This window comes from Paramisgurnus dabryanus, chromosome 12 (genome assembly GCF_030506205.2).
Source record: "Paramisgurnus dabryanus chromosome 12, PD_genome_1.1, whole genome shotgun sequence".
NCBI classification, from domain to species: Eukaryota; Metazoa; Chordata; class Actinopteri; order Cypriniformes; family Cobitidae; genus Paramisgurnus; species Paramisgurnus dabryanus.
The window spans coordinates 21,704,843-21,720,374 of NC_133348.1; the positions used below are offsets into that span (position 1 = coordinate 21,704,843).

The 15,532-nt window shown below is 37.5% G+C and overlaps 1 protein-coding gene across 4 annotated transcripts in view; it reads left to right on the plus strand.

The window, feature by feature from the left end:
* syne2a (spectrin repeat containing, nuclear envelope 2a) overlaps nucleotides 1-15,532 on the plus strand; it is a 132,118-nt gene that overhangs the window by 107,328 nt on the left and 9,258 nt on the right. For 3 of the 4 annotated variants that reach the window (XM_065257168.1, XM_065257169.1, XM_065257170.1), the window contains exons 85-95: nucleotides 1,154-1,279; nucleotides 2,743-2,898; nucleotides 6,330-6,491; nucleotides 7,748-7,914; nucleotides 9,209-9,371; nucleotides 9,609-9,796; nucleotides 10,106-10,256; nucleotides 10,348-10,530; nucleotides 12,390-12,527; nucleotides 12,653-12,847; nucleotides 12,946-13,195. In XM_065257168.1, the coding sequence (XP_065113240.1) occupies nucleotides 1,154-1,279; nucleotides 2,743-2,898; nucleotides 6,330-6,491; nucleotides 7,748-7,914; nucleotides 9,209-9,371; nucleotides 9,609-9,796; nucleotides 10,106-10,256; nucleotides 10,348-10,530; nucleotides 12,390-12,527; nucleotides 12,653-12,847; nucleotides 12,946-13,195 (1,879 nt within the window). The remainder of the gene's footprint in view (nucleotides 1-1,153; nucleotides 1,280-2,742; nucleotides 2,899-6,329; nucleotides 6,492-7,747; nucleotides 7,915-9,208; nucleotides 9,372-9,608; nucleotides 9,797-10,105; nucleotides 10,257-10,347; nucleotides 10,531-12,389; nucleotides 12,528-12,652; nucleotides 12,848-12,945; nucleotides 13,196-15,532) is intronic. The other variant, XM_065257171.1, reaches the window with a different exon arrangement.

The following is a 15,532-nucleotide window of genomic DNA, read 5'->3' on the forward strand; positions in this document are numbered from 1 at the left end:
ACCAAACATTGCCTTGATTTTTGTTTAGCTTAGTGCTTTTTGTTTAATTTTGATTTATTTGAAGTCAGCTTGAGGCCAATTTGTAAGTTTGTTTTGTCCCCCTGGTTGGGAAACACTTCTGTAGAGAATGAAAAGTAACTTGGCTGCAATTTTGTATTTCAAACAGAGATGCAGATATTTCAGCAAATGAATTGCAGCTTTAAAGTTTTATCTCTCTTACATTTAACTTATTAAAACCACAAGTTTGGGAGAGGCATTTTAAAGGGTTCAGTCCTTTAAAAATATAAACAGGATTCATTTATGTATAGGCACAAGCTAAATGCTAGTTGCAGGTGCTATTAAGGAAAGAGACATTTTCATTCTAGAGAGCCTTTTTGTAAAAAGGTTGGTGTAGTGCAAGATGAGTTATTTGGTCCCTTTTTCCATAGGAGATTACTTAAAGTCTAAATACACCTTTCAGATAGTAATCAGAGGTGCGTTTTTTTGTACTGTATCTGGTGCACAAATAAATTGAAATAAAGGCTCAGTTTAGTTGTGATCTTTGGAATGATGACATCATAGTGTTGACTGCCAAAAGTGAGTGGTGCTTAGAAAGTGATGTCCTGCATTATTTGTGCATGTTGTCTCAATAGGTAGGGGGATGGTATATCCCTAAGAAATCCTTCTCTTTACTAATCTGAGATTTAAGCGAAGATAATACAGTGATGGACTGTACACAGATACACACAGCAAAGTGTTGGCTCTTAAAAATCATGAAAACATTACAAGAGGCCAAGCAATGCACATAAAATATGCACTGTTTTGAACTTTTTGTTGGAATGAAACTTATTACAATATACTATATTTCAACTTTGTTGTTAACTGTTGACAGTATAGCACTTTGAATTATGTCAGTAAAACCACACCAGAAATGTCGACCTAAAAAGTAGTTTAACTTCAAAAATTGTGAAATTATATTAAAATGCTGTTAAATGATTTATGAAGATGCTTTGCAAAAATACAAAATAATTACATTTTTGTCTTCTTAACACATGTTATTGGAAGCCTAACTTTTATTGAGTCTGTAACGTTGCTTTAAACAGTGTCATCTGTTATTATGCATTTCACAATGGAACATAAAAAATAATGATCACTTTCTGTTGGTTTCTCACAGACTTGGAATCAATGTGAAGCTGGACTGGCTAACAGAGCTCTCAAACTAGAGGAGATTCAAGAAAAATTGAAAAATGCACTGCCAGAGAAGATAGAAGAAGTAAAGAAGCTCGAGCAGATTTTACAGGTATCATAAGCATCTGACAGTGATGTCTAAACTATTCAGTTTCTTACTCACAATCTCAAATAGCTGCTCACATACACCACATTAAGGACATAAAGCAGACACAGCCACATTGATACTAAGCATTTTTTATTTAAACTTGTAAATAAATTAAAACAAAGATAAAGATGTAAATAGCTAATGCTAATACAGCTATTCTACATTTCCTATTGATTTTTTTTTTAAAGTTGCCAGCCTTCTTTAAGTTTTTCTTCTTTAAATATCAAACCATACAATATATCAAATTAAACAACAGACCCTTTGATTTTAATTAAACAATAACAGCAATAAAAAAAACCATTTAATCCTAACTTTATTTGTTCTCTTTTATCACCTCTCAAATATGGGCAGGTTTCAAAATAGCTCATCAATTGTAGGGGAAAGAGTTAAATAAGTATATTAATATACTAGAGATGCACAGATATGTAGGCCAATAATTTGTGCCTTTATCAGCTATAAAAACTGCCAATAGTCATGGCTGATATGTCCTGTAAATCAAGAGTACAGGAAAATGCAATGAATTTGAGTGTATAGTGAATGTGTATAAAAATTTAAAGAAACAGCCCCAGTTTAATCATGTTCAATATTAATGGTCATTATATGAATGAACAATATTTGGAAAATTTTATTTTCAATAATATTCAATAATAATATTGGTGCATATCTAATGTATACATTTCTTTATTTTATGCAATATTGAATGCATTAATATAACGATTTTACTAATAATCATATACTTTTGATACCCACAGTAATAACGTATAATCAGCTAACATTAAACACAAGGATGCTTTCTTATTTAGATACAGTAATAGCACATGCTAAATGAATGATGTACAAGGAGCATGTGCAGAGCATATGGGTTATGTTGGCTTTTCTTTTGTATATCGTTGATCATCTTTGGATACTTGCTTGCTGAAATGTGCCAGTTCACAGATATGTTGTGCTATTACATGGGTAGTTTGTGGTCAATTGTAAGAAACGATTTGAAGTTCTACTCCATAAAAAGTGATTTCATCTGTCAATCTGCCTATTCCTTGATGAACTTAAAATATAAAGGCTTTGGTTCAGTATAAGCACCTGTTGATTTAATCATATTGTTTTAGTTATTAACATGCTGATGAGTGAGTGTTGAATGTGTTGATTAAGATTTAATAAGAAAGAAATTGGGTGAAACTTTCAAACAAAGGAAAATATAGTGTCTCTAACACGTTTGGCCTTTACCCCACCACCACTTTAATGGCCTTTAATGGGTTCCCTGCCCACCCCCGACCGCCCTCCCTCCTCTTTCCCCCCTGTCCCCCTCTCCACCGTTTTCCCTCCCCCATCCCGAGCCTTAATCCAGTGGACGGATGACAGGGAGAGAGAGGAGTAGTGTGCGGCAGAGCAGGAGAGGTTAACTTTGTGCTGCCCGTCGTGTTATGCAGGAGGCTGAGGACACGCTGGAGATTTGGGCTGAAGGATTGACAGATCTGACCAACATGAAGGCGGACGTTTCGCAGTACGTGCTGCCAACGGATACAGCCTTGCTTCAGGGACAGGTGGAGGAACTTCACAGTCAATGGGAAGAACTGTGCCTAAAGGTGAGTGCATGTGTTTGGTGGGAGAGAGAGAGAGGGAGTAGGAGGGAAACAGAGGCACGGGGCTGTTGTCCAGGCAGCATTGAAAAGACACACAATACTTTCACCGCTGGGGCCTGGCCTGCACTCACAATGGCACATGGTTTAGAAAAAGAGAGGGAAAATTGGTACATATGTAGGTTTACATTTATATTAGAAAGTGCAATAAAGTCTGTGGACATGCTGGCAATAATGTGTCTTTCAGGAAAGGGCTTAGTAATGAAGTTGACACTTCGGTGGTTGGTTGCATTGACAATCTCATGGCTTTGAAAATTACATTTAGGTTTGGTAATTATCTTTTTGAGATAAAGCAAATATGCTAGGGTAATGTACAGTCAGTTTTATTGCCACACACAATGAATAATTTAATTTTGTTTGAGTACAGTGATACAATAGATAAAACTAGCACTGCTTAAGAGATTATTTTCCAGGGACAATAATCAAATGTGCCTGTCATTATACACCAAATTATTTAATGTACTGAACTGTGCAAAGTGACACCATACCACCATTGTATTTGTTGTTTTGGCAATGGTGTATTGACCATATATAATTATTTCTCAGTCTCTTTATTAAAATTCTCAGAAATAAAATTACATGCTAAAGTGTCAAGTATTTAATGTGAACTCCCCTTACACTTGATTAATAACAGGCTCTATTAAATGAAATGAAAGTCTTATATTTGAAATTTAATCTAACGACTCCTCTTTACTTCAAAAAAGTTCAAGATGTGCTAAGTGCCACACTAAATACTGACCCGAGGAATACTTGTTTTACATTTTGTGTACATATTTCCTGTATTGCTAAAACAGCAATGCTGCTGGTTGCCTTTCTTTGCAATAGACATGTTCGTAATACTTTGAAAAATACCCCACTTATGTTATGTACAGTACTGTCCAAAAGTCTTAGGCCACCATGCTACCATTAGATTTGTTGTTTTTGCAATTGTATAGTGATCTTGTATAATCATTTCTCAGTCTCTTTATTAGAATACGACCAGAAATACAGAAAATGTGTATGTACACTGCAAAAAATGATTTTCATGAAAAAAATTCTTAGTATTTTTGTCTTGTTTTTAGTAAAAATATCTACAAATTCTGAAATAAAGATGCTTTTTCTTGATGAGCAAAACGACCCAAGAAAATAAGTCTAGTTTTTAGACCAAAAATATCACATTTAAGTGATTTTGTGCATAAAACAAGCAAAAAAAAATCTACCAATGGGGTAAGCAAAAGTTTCTTGAATTTTTTTTTTATTTAGTGTTTAAGAAAAATGTTGGCAGATTATTGGCAGATTTGTTTGCTTGTTTTATGCACAAAATCACTTAAATGTGATATTTTTGGTCTAAAAACTAGACTTATTTTATTGGTGGTTTTGCTCTTCAAGAAAAAGCATTTTAATTGAAGAATTTTTAGATATTTTTACTGAAAACAGGACAAAAATACTAAGAAAACGTTTTTTTTGAAAATCATTTTTTGCAGTGTAGTATTAAAAACAGTGTAAAAGTATAAGCTGAAGTGTCAAGTATTTAGGGTAAACTATCCTTCCACTTGAGCAATAGCAGGCAACTGCAGGATCTCTTAAACCTAAATAAAATTAAATCCTAATTTCTTATTCTAATCGAATGACTTCAGGAATTCAGTCTCCTCAAAAAAGCTCAAGATCTGTTTCGTGCCAAGAGAGGTCACACAAAATACTGACTGATGCCTAAAGAAGACATTTAGTTCTGAAAATTTTGTTTTTAATTTTGTTTTTGTTCATATTTTCTGTTTGTATCTTTAAAAAAAGAGGAAAAAATTAATATGAACGGACATTAAACCTTAGCTTAAACAACAAAGCTGGTGATGGTGGCACAGTACTTATATTGTATTAAAAACTTTTTTAAAGTTTATTCCTAAACATGGTACAAGCCAAGTAAAGTATCTGAATGGCCCTGGCTGTGACGTTTGATGGAGCTGCTCTTGTAACTGTAAACAGCCGGAGTAATTAACACAGAACGGCTGCATTTATCACACATCATTGCATGGCTTACATCCAAGCCATGGACGCCTCACCAGATTACATCCAGAGCCTTGTTTAGTGAACCGTTTTTTCAGTTTCAGAGTTGCGCTGTGAGTTTGTTGTTGTGTCTCCATTTAAAACTCTGGCTTGAACCCAAGTCAGAGTTATTGAGGTCAGTCTGCATGTGCATGTGTGTCAGTGTCTGCGGTTAACAGGTGGCAGGTGGATCCGTTCCCTGGAATAAAGGGCAGATGGTAAAGCCAGGCCTTGCTGTGTCTTTCTAGGAGCAGATCTTGTATTTTTGTGATTGTGTTTGTGGAGAGGAGGGAAGCTTAGGTCAGTTGGGCTTGTGAGCTCATGGGAATTATTAAATAATGTGTCCAACAACAAGCCCATGAATAATCTCAATACCTTCATGCGTTCCTACTGCTTGATAATTATTGTGTCGCTTTAAAGAAAGGCTACATTCGCGCACAGCTCTGTGTGACATTAATGGTGAAAGGAGAACGTATGGGCCTCGTTGACAAATGTGCTGTTGAAAATACAGTCGTTCTTTTTAAAAGGCTGCATGTCAGCTACCATCTGAAAGAAAAACGAGCAGAAGGAAACTACAAAGCGTTGGCCAGGCACCCCGGAGCGTCTTGATGTTAATACATTCTTAATAGACAAACCCTCTGAAAGCAGGGGCCTTAAAAGTACTGTGAGCATTTACACCTGGTTTTATTAGCATGCGTTTTGGTCAATCGGATCACAAGTGGACAAGAGAGACTCATTCCCATTCACACCTGGAGTTTTAATCCGTCTCTTTTGTCTAATTTTGCCCGCTTCTGTCCTGATTCATTTGAGGGGATGGTCTTTAGGCGAGCAGTTTAAACATGAGAGGGAGAACTACCAGGTGTACACAGGGCCTCATCCAGTAATAAATCTCACTGCATGAGACAAGTGTTTTGTTAAAAGCCTTTCAGATATGAGACTTTTGGGGCCTTCTGTGATAGTTCAGTCTCATGCTGGGATGCCTTGCACTGTGCATGGCTTTTAAAGTACAAAATCGTACACATTTGAATTGGGTAGAGCACTTTTCAAACTTCAAAGAGGACAGAGAGTGCCAGAAATGCAAGAAAAGGTTTTATTCCCCTTCCAATGGAATTAAACAGAGATCATTGCGTCATTGTTTACTTTGGGGTTTGTAACTTTTCCATATTGTTAACATGTACTAATACACACTTACACACCAAAGGAAATGTTAAATCGTGAATCGGAATACTGTTTAATTGAAAATATGCCACAGGATGCAGAAAGGAAGACTATACATGTAAAGCAAGTTTATGGGAATTGTCATTTTGTTTGTTATACTGAATTGCATTTTAACTCTTTCCTCTTCATCTTGCGTGTAGGTGTCCCTTCGCAAACAGGAAATAGCTGATCGACTAAATGCCTGGAACATTTTCAATGACAAAAACAAGGAGCTCTGTGATTGGCTCACACAGATGGAGAAGAAGGTGGCACACAGGGGCGAAAATCTCAGAATTGAAGAAATGGTACAGAAGCTTAAAAAGGTAGAGTGCCATGAAAATTGACCCAAAAATAGATCAGACACATCCTCTTGTGAAGCAGTATCATTAATCTTTCAATTCAATTTTATTTATATAGCGCTTTTCACAATTGTTAATTGTTGCAAAGCAGCTTTACATGAGTAGATGTACTGAATTTTACTGTTAAATCAGTACATCAATTTCATCAATACAATTAAACATCTGCACTGCAAAAAAATGACTTTCTTACTTAGTATTTTTGTCTTGTTTTCAGTAGAAGTTATACAATATAAGTGATATTTGTGCTTAAAATAAGCAAACATTTCTGCCAATAGGGTAAACATTTTTAGCTTGAATTAATTCTTTTATCAAGATTTTTTTTCTCACCCCATTGGCAGATATTTTTGCTTGTTTTAATTTTTGTCTAAAAACTAGACTTATTTTCTTAGGTTATTTTGCTCATCAAGATAAAGCATCTTGATTTAAGAATTTTTAGATATTTCTACTGAAAACAGTGTAGTTCAGTTTTTACGCATACGCATGGGTTCGCGTACACTGGTGGACATACTTTGTACATACAGGAGAATGTAGTTTGTAGCCCAGCAGATGCTTTGCATTTTTTGAAACTATTATTCAACTAGTTTTTATAGATGATTTGTCAAAGACAAGTAATGTAGTTTAATTCTAATCTGGCTTATTGCATGTACTATACTGTAGTATTGAGGGCAGTACTGCATAAACCTGCGTTGATCTGTTTACTTCTTTGTTCCTACACAACAATGGCCTCCTATATGCAGATTCTCTCTCACCATCAGTCAAACACTATGCAGTCATTAGCACATAGTTTACTGTTGAGGTTACAGATGGTTTGGGTCCATGTCACTAATGATCACACATCAGAAAAGCAGCTATTGTCTCTCTATAGCGCAGTTACTGGGGAAATCCATAGAGCTGCTGATCAAAGTAAACCAGAGGAGGCTAAACAAAACAGGTAAACCATCAAAAGCACAGGGGGGACATATGAAAAGCTGCAGAAATGACAGTAAAAGAGATTTAAGCCATAGAGTGAATAATTATTCCTCCTTAATACAAAAAGACCCGAAAAGTGCTTGGTTTACAGAGAGAGGTCATGCTGAGAGAAGGGTATAGTTTTGACACCTGTCAGACCCATTGAGAGACAACGTGCAGCGAGTTGATTTTGTTTGGGATGGATAATGACTAAAGCACACGAGAGGGTTTGGAGGGGGAGACCGGTGCTCATTGTACCTCTCTCTTTTTAGGACTGCGTGGAGGAGATTAACCTCTTCAGTGAGAACAAGAGCCACCTCAAGCAGCTAGGAGAGCAACTCCTATTGGCCAGTGACAAAGCTAAAGAGGCGGAGATCCATGGGGCCTTGCGTGATGTCAACGACCGCTGGCAGCACCTGTTCGACCAAATTAAGGCCAGGTGAGAATTAAACAATAACACATTAAACAATGTCGGGCTTGTTGTACCAAAATATGATGATTTTGTTTGATTTGTTTGTTTGTTTATTTGTAGATCCTTTCCTATTTTGCATGTGTTGGTTTGTGTCATTTGATTAATGAATGATTGACCTTTTGCATCTACAGTGATCAAAGCTTGCACTACGTTGAAAGCATTTCTGGTTTTTACTCAAGGTTCCCCTGATTTATAAATTTTTCATGTAGACCTGTTTATTGTTACAACATTAACATTTAAGGCATTAAAGTCCATGTTAAGTCTGATATTAAATGTGTTTTCAGTTTGTCACACACCAGAAAAATGTGATATTAACCACCTAGCCAAATTTTAATGATTAAATACATTTGCAAGTAAATAAAATGTAGTTATCAAAATATTAAGAAAAACAGGCAGAATTCTTAGCTCTCTAACACTAGGGGAGTCCGCGGTCGGCGCTGAAACTAACATAAGAAGGAAAATATTTTGTATCCCTTGGGTCTTTGCAATTGGTAGTCTGATGTGCTTCTGAACAGCCATATGGTGATGGTACAGGGAATTAACATGGTCCTCACTAGTATCACTGGCTTTGCCATGTGGCCTGTTCAGGCTTCTGCAGTCTGTACAAGTCCCTCTGTGTAGCTGCAGTTGGATGGAGGGGTGGGGGCAGTGGTCCGTCACCTCACATTAGTCCTTATAAACAGATTCACAAATGGGGCCAGGGAGATGATATGTACTCAGGCACGCCATAATCCCATTTGACCATCTGCAGGTGTTCCTGTTCGCATGGTTCGAGAGGTTGTACGGTCACTTTACTGCATAACAACATAATGAGAGGCTTCACACTGTCACACTTTAACGGGCTCAGGATAAGCCCATGCGGAACACCCTTTGTCTGTGTTTTCGTGTCATCTGACCTGAGGTTATCTGACCTGTTTCCGTTGGTGTTTTTGCTGCAAGTGTATTGCGGTGAACTATGACGGATTATTTTTGCGTTTCTGCCAAACAACACAAACTTTTTTACCCAAGTAAAGAATGATTTGCGCATTGGTCTGCATCCAAGGCTAGGATTGTATTGTGTTACTCATTTAGTTGTTTAACATCAGAATAAAATACACAGTGAGGGTGGGTTAATGTATGTAGATTTGGACAGGTTCTCCGCCACCACTACTCATCATGGTTGATTTATTGAAATATGAGTTATATCCAGATGTAGAGGAAAAATAGCTATTGTCAAGGTTTTTGATCATGAAATGAATAAGCTTGTCTTCTTTCCACTAAGGGTGAAAAAGCTGACGGAGACCCTTGTGACAGTGCAGCAATTGGATAAGAACATGAACAACCTTCGTTCTTGGCTCACCCGTGTTGAGGCTGATCTGGCCAAACCTATTCACTACAATGTCTGCCACAGAGACGAGATCCAGAAGAGACTGACGGAACAGCAGGTCAGGAAAACTGAAGCAATCCTGACTCAAAGGCCTTTGCTTAAAAAGGCAAAATGCAACAATGTTGTGTCAGTGATAGATTAAAAGCCTGATATCAAAAAAACAAATTATATTAAGGATTACAAAGTCAAAAAACATTTGTCACTAGATAAAATACACAGTAATGGCCAAAAGTGATGTCTGGGGAAAAGCAATATATGTATTTATCTCAAATGTGTGTATGTTTTCTTTGTTTAGGACCTGCAGCGTGACATCGAGCATCATGCGGAGCGGGTAGCATCCGTGCTCACACTATGTGATATGCTTCTGCATGATGAAGATGCCTGTAGCGGCGATGAAGAGAATGACTCCATCCGGCAGACCACACAAAGCCTGGACCAGCGCTGGAGAAACATCTGCTCCATGTCCCTTGAGAGGAAGCTAAGGCATTGCCACTTTTTTGATAACTTCAAATTCAAACCCTCCTCACAGATATCATTCTGTGGCATGAAATAGTTATCCAATCACACTGAAGACAGAATCATTTGAATCTGAAATTTTCTGCTAACTGTTTCTGCTGTTTAACAAAGATGACAAAAAAGTGATTTCTTACTGACGTGGCAAAAATCGGTTCAGTGTTGAAATTATCTGGTGCGCAGCTTCGTCCTGGTCACCTACATCAGATGTGGGATATCACAAATTGGCTTTGTTTACAGAAATGTACTAAAGCTTGTGTGCTTACTTTGCATCTGCAGGATTGAGGAAACAGGGAGATTGTGGTGTACGTTTCAGGAAGATTACTCTTCTTTCGAAGCCTGGCTGAATGTGGCTGAGAAAACTGCTGCCGAACCTAACTCGTCTGATGTGCCGTACGCCGTGGCCAAAGAGGAGCTCAAGAAATATGAGGTCTGTGGCAAAAAACGCTCAGTGGAAAATTGCAGTACTCGAATTGATTTTGTGGTCATAGTAATGTTTAAATGTTTGATTGTTATTTTAGGGTTTCCAAAAGCATGTACAGGATAATCTGACACAGCTGGAAATGATTAATAACCAGTACAGACGTCTGGCCAGAGAAAACTGCGCTGATGCCGCCGGTAGACTCAGAGCTATGGTGGATCAGGGTAATGAACGCTGGGACGCATTGCAGAAGAGAGCGGCTGCCATACTGCGCAGACTCAGAGTGAGTAAACTGACATTTTACGATTTACATTCTGGGATTTTCTGTTTTTCTACATCTGTATTCATTGTAGAGCCCTTCTCATATTATTGCCTCTTTATGATGAATCACTTCAATGTATTGCTTATTTTTGTCAATTGCTTTGAGTAAATTTATTGTATACACTGTTAGAAAAAAACTGTACCTTTTCTGTCCCTGGGTGGTACCCTGGGGTCCAATTTTGTACCTTTACAGGTATACTAAACATAATACAATATTGTACCTTTTTGGATACATAACTGTACCGTAAGGATCTATTTACAGTTTCCTGTTTTGTACCCCTAAAATTGCTCCTTAAGGTACGCAATAGGTCCTTAGGGTATAATATTGTACCCCAAAAGGTACAACATTTACAATGTGTTGTATACCGATGAAGCTACAAAAATGTATCTTTCAGGGTACCACCCCAGCGACAGAAAAAGTACAGATTTGTACCTTTTTGTACCTTTTTTCTGACATTGTACTTTAATACAATGTGAATAGATTTTATATTGTTAAGTACATAGTATTAAACTCTCCATGTAGTCAATAGTTTTATCAGCATAATAGCATATGAAAAAGTAATTTCAGTAAAAGTAATTTCTTCATGCAAATTAGTCTCCGCCTCTACATAATTGGACAGTTCGGACCATATATATATATATATATATATATATATATATATATATATATATATATATATATATATATATATATATATATATATATATATAAATATGCAAATGAGTCCCCGCCTTCACCTTTTCGTACTCGTGAATAGATGCTAATTTCGGTAGTTTTCGAAATGAGTTTTTAGCTCTGATGTTAAAGGGATAGTTCACCCAAAAATGAAAATTCTGTCATCATTTACTCACTCTCATGTTGTTACAAACCTGTATAAATTTTTTCGCTCTGATGAACATAAAGGAAGACATTTTGAGAAATGTTTGTAATCAAACCATTCGTGGACCCCATTCACTTTCATAGTAGGAAAAACGAATACTATGGAAGTAAATGGGGTCCACGAATGGTTTGATTACGAACATTTCTCAAAATATCTTTCTTTGTGTTCATCAGAACAAAGAAATTTATATGGGTTTGTAACAACAGAATTTTCATTTTTGGGTGAACTATCCCTTTAACAGTTTAGACCAGTGGTTCCCAAACTTTTCATTTCATGATCCACTTAGACAGGTATAATCTCATGACCCACCAAAAATATTTTTATAAAAATGTGCTCAAAAAATACATTTAGAAATGCAAAAAGAAATGTGCTGCAAACAAAGCCGATTTCAAACTGCGGGAATGAGATGTCTTTGGAAAGCTCAAATATTATGTATAAATACTTCGCAATGGTGTTGAATTTGCACATGGCTTGTCTTAAAGGAGCATTTCACCCGTTGAAACATTAATCTTCATTGAAAGTGTGTCATATTTGTAGTTGAAATGTAACATACATTTAGAATTTGGTGCCTATTTGACCGAGAAAAGGGGTGTTTGTAGTCTCACCCGCTCAAAAAAGATATTGGACTTCCTGCTTTCGATGATGCAAAATGATGATTTTTACATCATTAAAAGAAGGAAGTGCAACACTGAAATCTGTATTTATCCTGTCTCAGCGGCAACTGAGAAAATTATGCACGACCATTCAAAAACATGACTGGGGTTCTAAATATACAAAGCTTAATGCAAATGGGTGAAGTGGTTCTTTAAAGCATATTAAAACACCACATGAACAACAATACAAAACTTGATTTTCACCACAGTGGTACTTCAAAAGACATATAAAAACAACTTAATTATTTTGTCATTTTTCACACATTTTTTTTTTCTCTGTCATTCAGCATTTCATAAGCCAGAGAGATGAGTTTGAAGGAACCCGTGACAGCCTCCTGGTCTGGCTTACTGAGATAGACCTTCAGATGAAAAATGTGGAGCACTTCTCTGAGCGTGACCTCCATGAGACCATGAAACGACTAAAGGTTAGAAAGCAAGCTTTGTATATGCATTATTTAAATAAGAAGCCTTATAGTTTGAGGTATTTTTTTGCTTACTAGTTCTACTTGTTAGATTAAATTGAATTGAACCTGAGTGTCTCGCTCTCCAGAGTTTCAAGAAGGAGATCAGTCTGAACACCAACAGGATTGATGCACTAATAGTGTTTGGAGAGGGTCTGATTCAGAGAAGCTGTTATCAAGATGCTGTTGTCATTGAAAATGAGTTGGAGGAACTCCACACATACTGTCAGGATGTGTTTGGCAGAGTTGCCCGATTCCACCAGCATCTCACCAGCCTCCGTCCGGTACTCTTAACTTCAATTTTAAAAATGTTCATAGTATACTTCCTGCTAAAAATGTGTTATAGTAGCTGAAATGACAACGTTTCCCTGTCTCTTTGTAGCAGGTATTGCAAGAGCAACCAGAGATCGTGGACGTCGAGAGGTCCGTAGACACACAGAGTACCAGCCGTGAGACACTATCCTCCAGCCAGCCCTCCGTGTCCTTGTTGTCCCCACCTCAGGAGTGCTCTGGTCGTGAAACCCCCATCAGCGTGGAGTCGATTCCTCTGGAGTGGGACCACACCGGAGACGTGGGTGGCTCTTCTTCACATGATGAGGATGAAGATGCTGCCTTCTTCTCTGCACTTTCAGGTAAATTAAGAGACCTACCATTACCGAAGCTGTGACTCAGACAGCATCCCTACTGAGTCTCAGCTAGTCTTGCATAGCCAGACTTTTAACATTGGGTTTGGCATAAATCTGATCCACTTAACTTGTTCTGGCTAAGATGTGCCCACTTAGACAGGAAGTCTAAATATCTAACCAACATCTTGAACTAAGACCTCCTGATGTCTAGAACGGCCATTACACTTTTCTCCCTCTTTGTGTAGAGGTCACAAAAGCCCGAAATGTTCCTATAATAAGTTTGGATTGACTGCAAAAGCTTATTATACCTTCTTTTTGGTCCCCGTCCCACTCTTTCTCGCTCACTTAAACCAAAGGATCTAAACGTCCTTTCCTCACTCTGCTCTGCAATGTGTTCTTATCCTAAAAGCATTGGTTCTGTGGGGAGGCTTTGTTGGTTAAAGGGGAGCTGAGAGCCGGCCATGTCCAGCTTCCAGGGAGGGAAGGAAACAACTTTGAGCTCGGTGCACCTCTTCATCCCCCTACACATCTTTCTTGCTCATGTGTAAAATACTACTATTCATTTATTTAAAATGTGCACCCTATGCTTGTCCTATTAGTATGTTAGTGTATAAAAATGAAAACCCAGCAGGGATACTCTGGTTTTAAAGGGGACATTTCACAAAACAAGACAATTATTTCTCTCTCTCTGGGTCTGTTTACACTTGGTATTAAGATGTGTTTTCATCGATCGGATCACAAGTGGACGAGAGAGAGACATTACGTTTACACCTGGTATTTAAATCCGTCCTTTTGTCCACTTTCGACCGCTTCTGTCCTGAATACTCTGAGGGGACGGTCCGTGAGACGGTGGGCGAGTCTCTCTGCTGTCATTCAAACGCGAGCGGGAGTAATTATGAGTTTATATGGACGCAAACTAATATTATGTCGGAGTCTGCTGGTTGTTTAGCAAGTAAACTGCTGGACAGAGTTTTGTACGTGTGTATGTTAGAGCTTTCTCTGAATTTTCAGCACAATTGATGAAATAGGATCGTGCAACTTTCACACGCTTTCAAAACGAAACTACGGAGATCAGACGCTTTAGTTTTATCAATGAAAGGCTAAAAATAGCGCTGTTCACCGTATGTTCACGCCAGAAGTCAGAAAAGACGTAAAACTTGTGTTTAGTATCTCAGATTAGACAAAAGGGCGGAGAGAAGGCGGTCGCGTGTGGCTGTTCGAACACATTCAACCACATATGCGTTCCGCAACTCCAAAGCGATCCGATCGAAAGTGGTTTTGACTACCTCTGGATGTGGTTGAAAGTGGTCGAAAGTGGACGCGTTCAAAACGTTTTGAACACCGTTTACACCTGGCATTAAAGGGGTCAAATTGTCAGATTGCATGTTTTCCTTTGTTTTTAGAGTGTTTAATGATGTCTGTGCTAGGGATGTTAACCGATGACCGTTTGACCGATGGTTGACCGTGTCAACGTTAACAGGTCAAAGTTGTCGGTTGTCGGTTAAAAAAAGGGATCTGTAAATTAGGCTATTATAGACAGTGGACTAAACCCTACTACAGTTAGTCATCTCTTTCTTTCCAAGATCTTTTTGTGTGAAGTGAACAAATCCCTCACACTCAGTTTTTCATAACTGGTCTGTTTGTACTTTATAAACCAATAAAAAAACATTTGGCGCGAGGTCACTGCTTTTGGTTTCGCATGCTCACAAGGTTTGCGAAAAGTAAATACTACAGGCTATTTTTTGATAAATTCCTTTATTCGAATAGTAAATAAAATACAGCAATAAAATAATTAAAATTATAGTCTCTCCTGGTTGTGTTCCAAATTATTAACATTTATGTCTTTTAGGCTAACAGTAAAGTGCAGAGTAAGTTTTGTTTCTGTAAATCCTCAGCCATGATTTTTACCACTTTATTAAGTTTTGCTTTGTAGAAAGCATTTCTTTAAAGTGAATTTCGTTTTGTATAAATTGTATCTTAATTTTAATAAATGTTTCATCAACCAAATGCATGTATTTAATAAATAAAAAGCAAATATAGCAGAGTATATAATTACCGGTCCGGCACGGCGCGTTCACTTGCATTGCATTGTTAATTAGAACGCACCTCATCATAGATAAATAAAACTCAGCGTAGGCCTATATGCCTCATACATTAGCATTAAATATCTTTGCTGCATTTGTTCTAGAACAAACACAGTGCGAGACCTGCTTTGGCCGGTGCGTCTTTTACACATTCTGAAGGTGCCTGTTTAATCCATTGGTTTTATCGTGTTGCAGTCTATTAGGCAACATTCCGCATAAGATGGGTTTAGATTTGGAAATACATTACATCTATATTTCA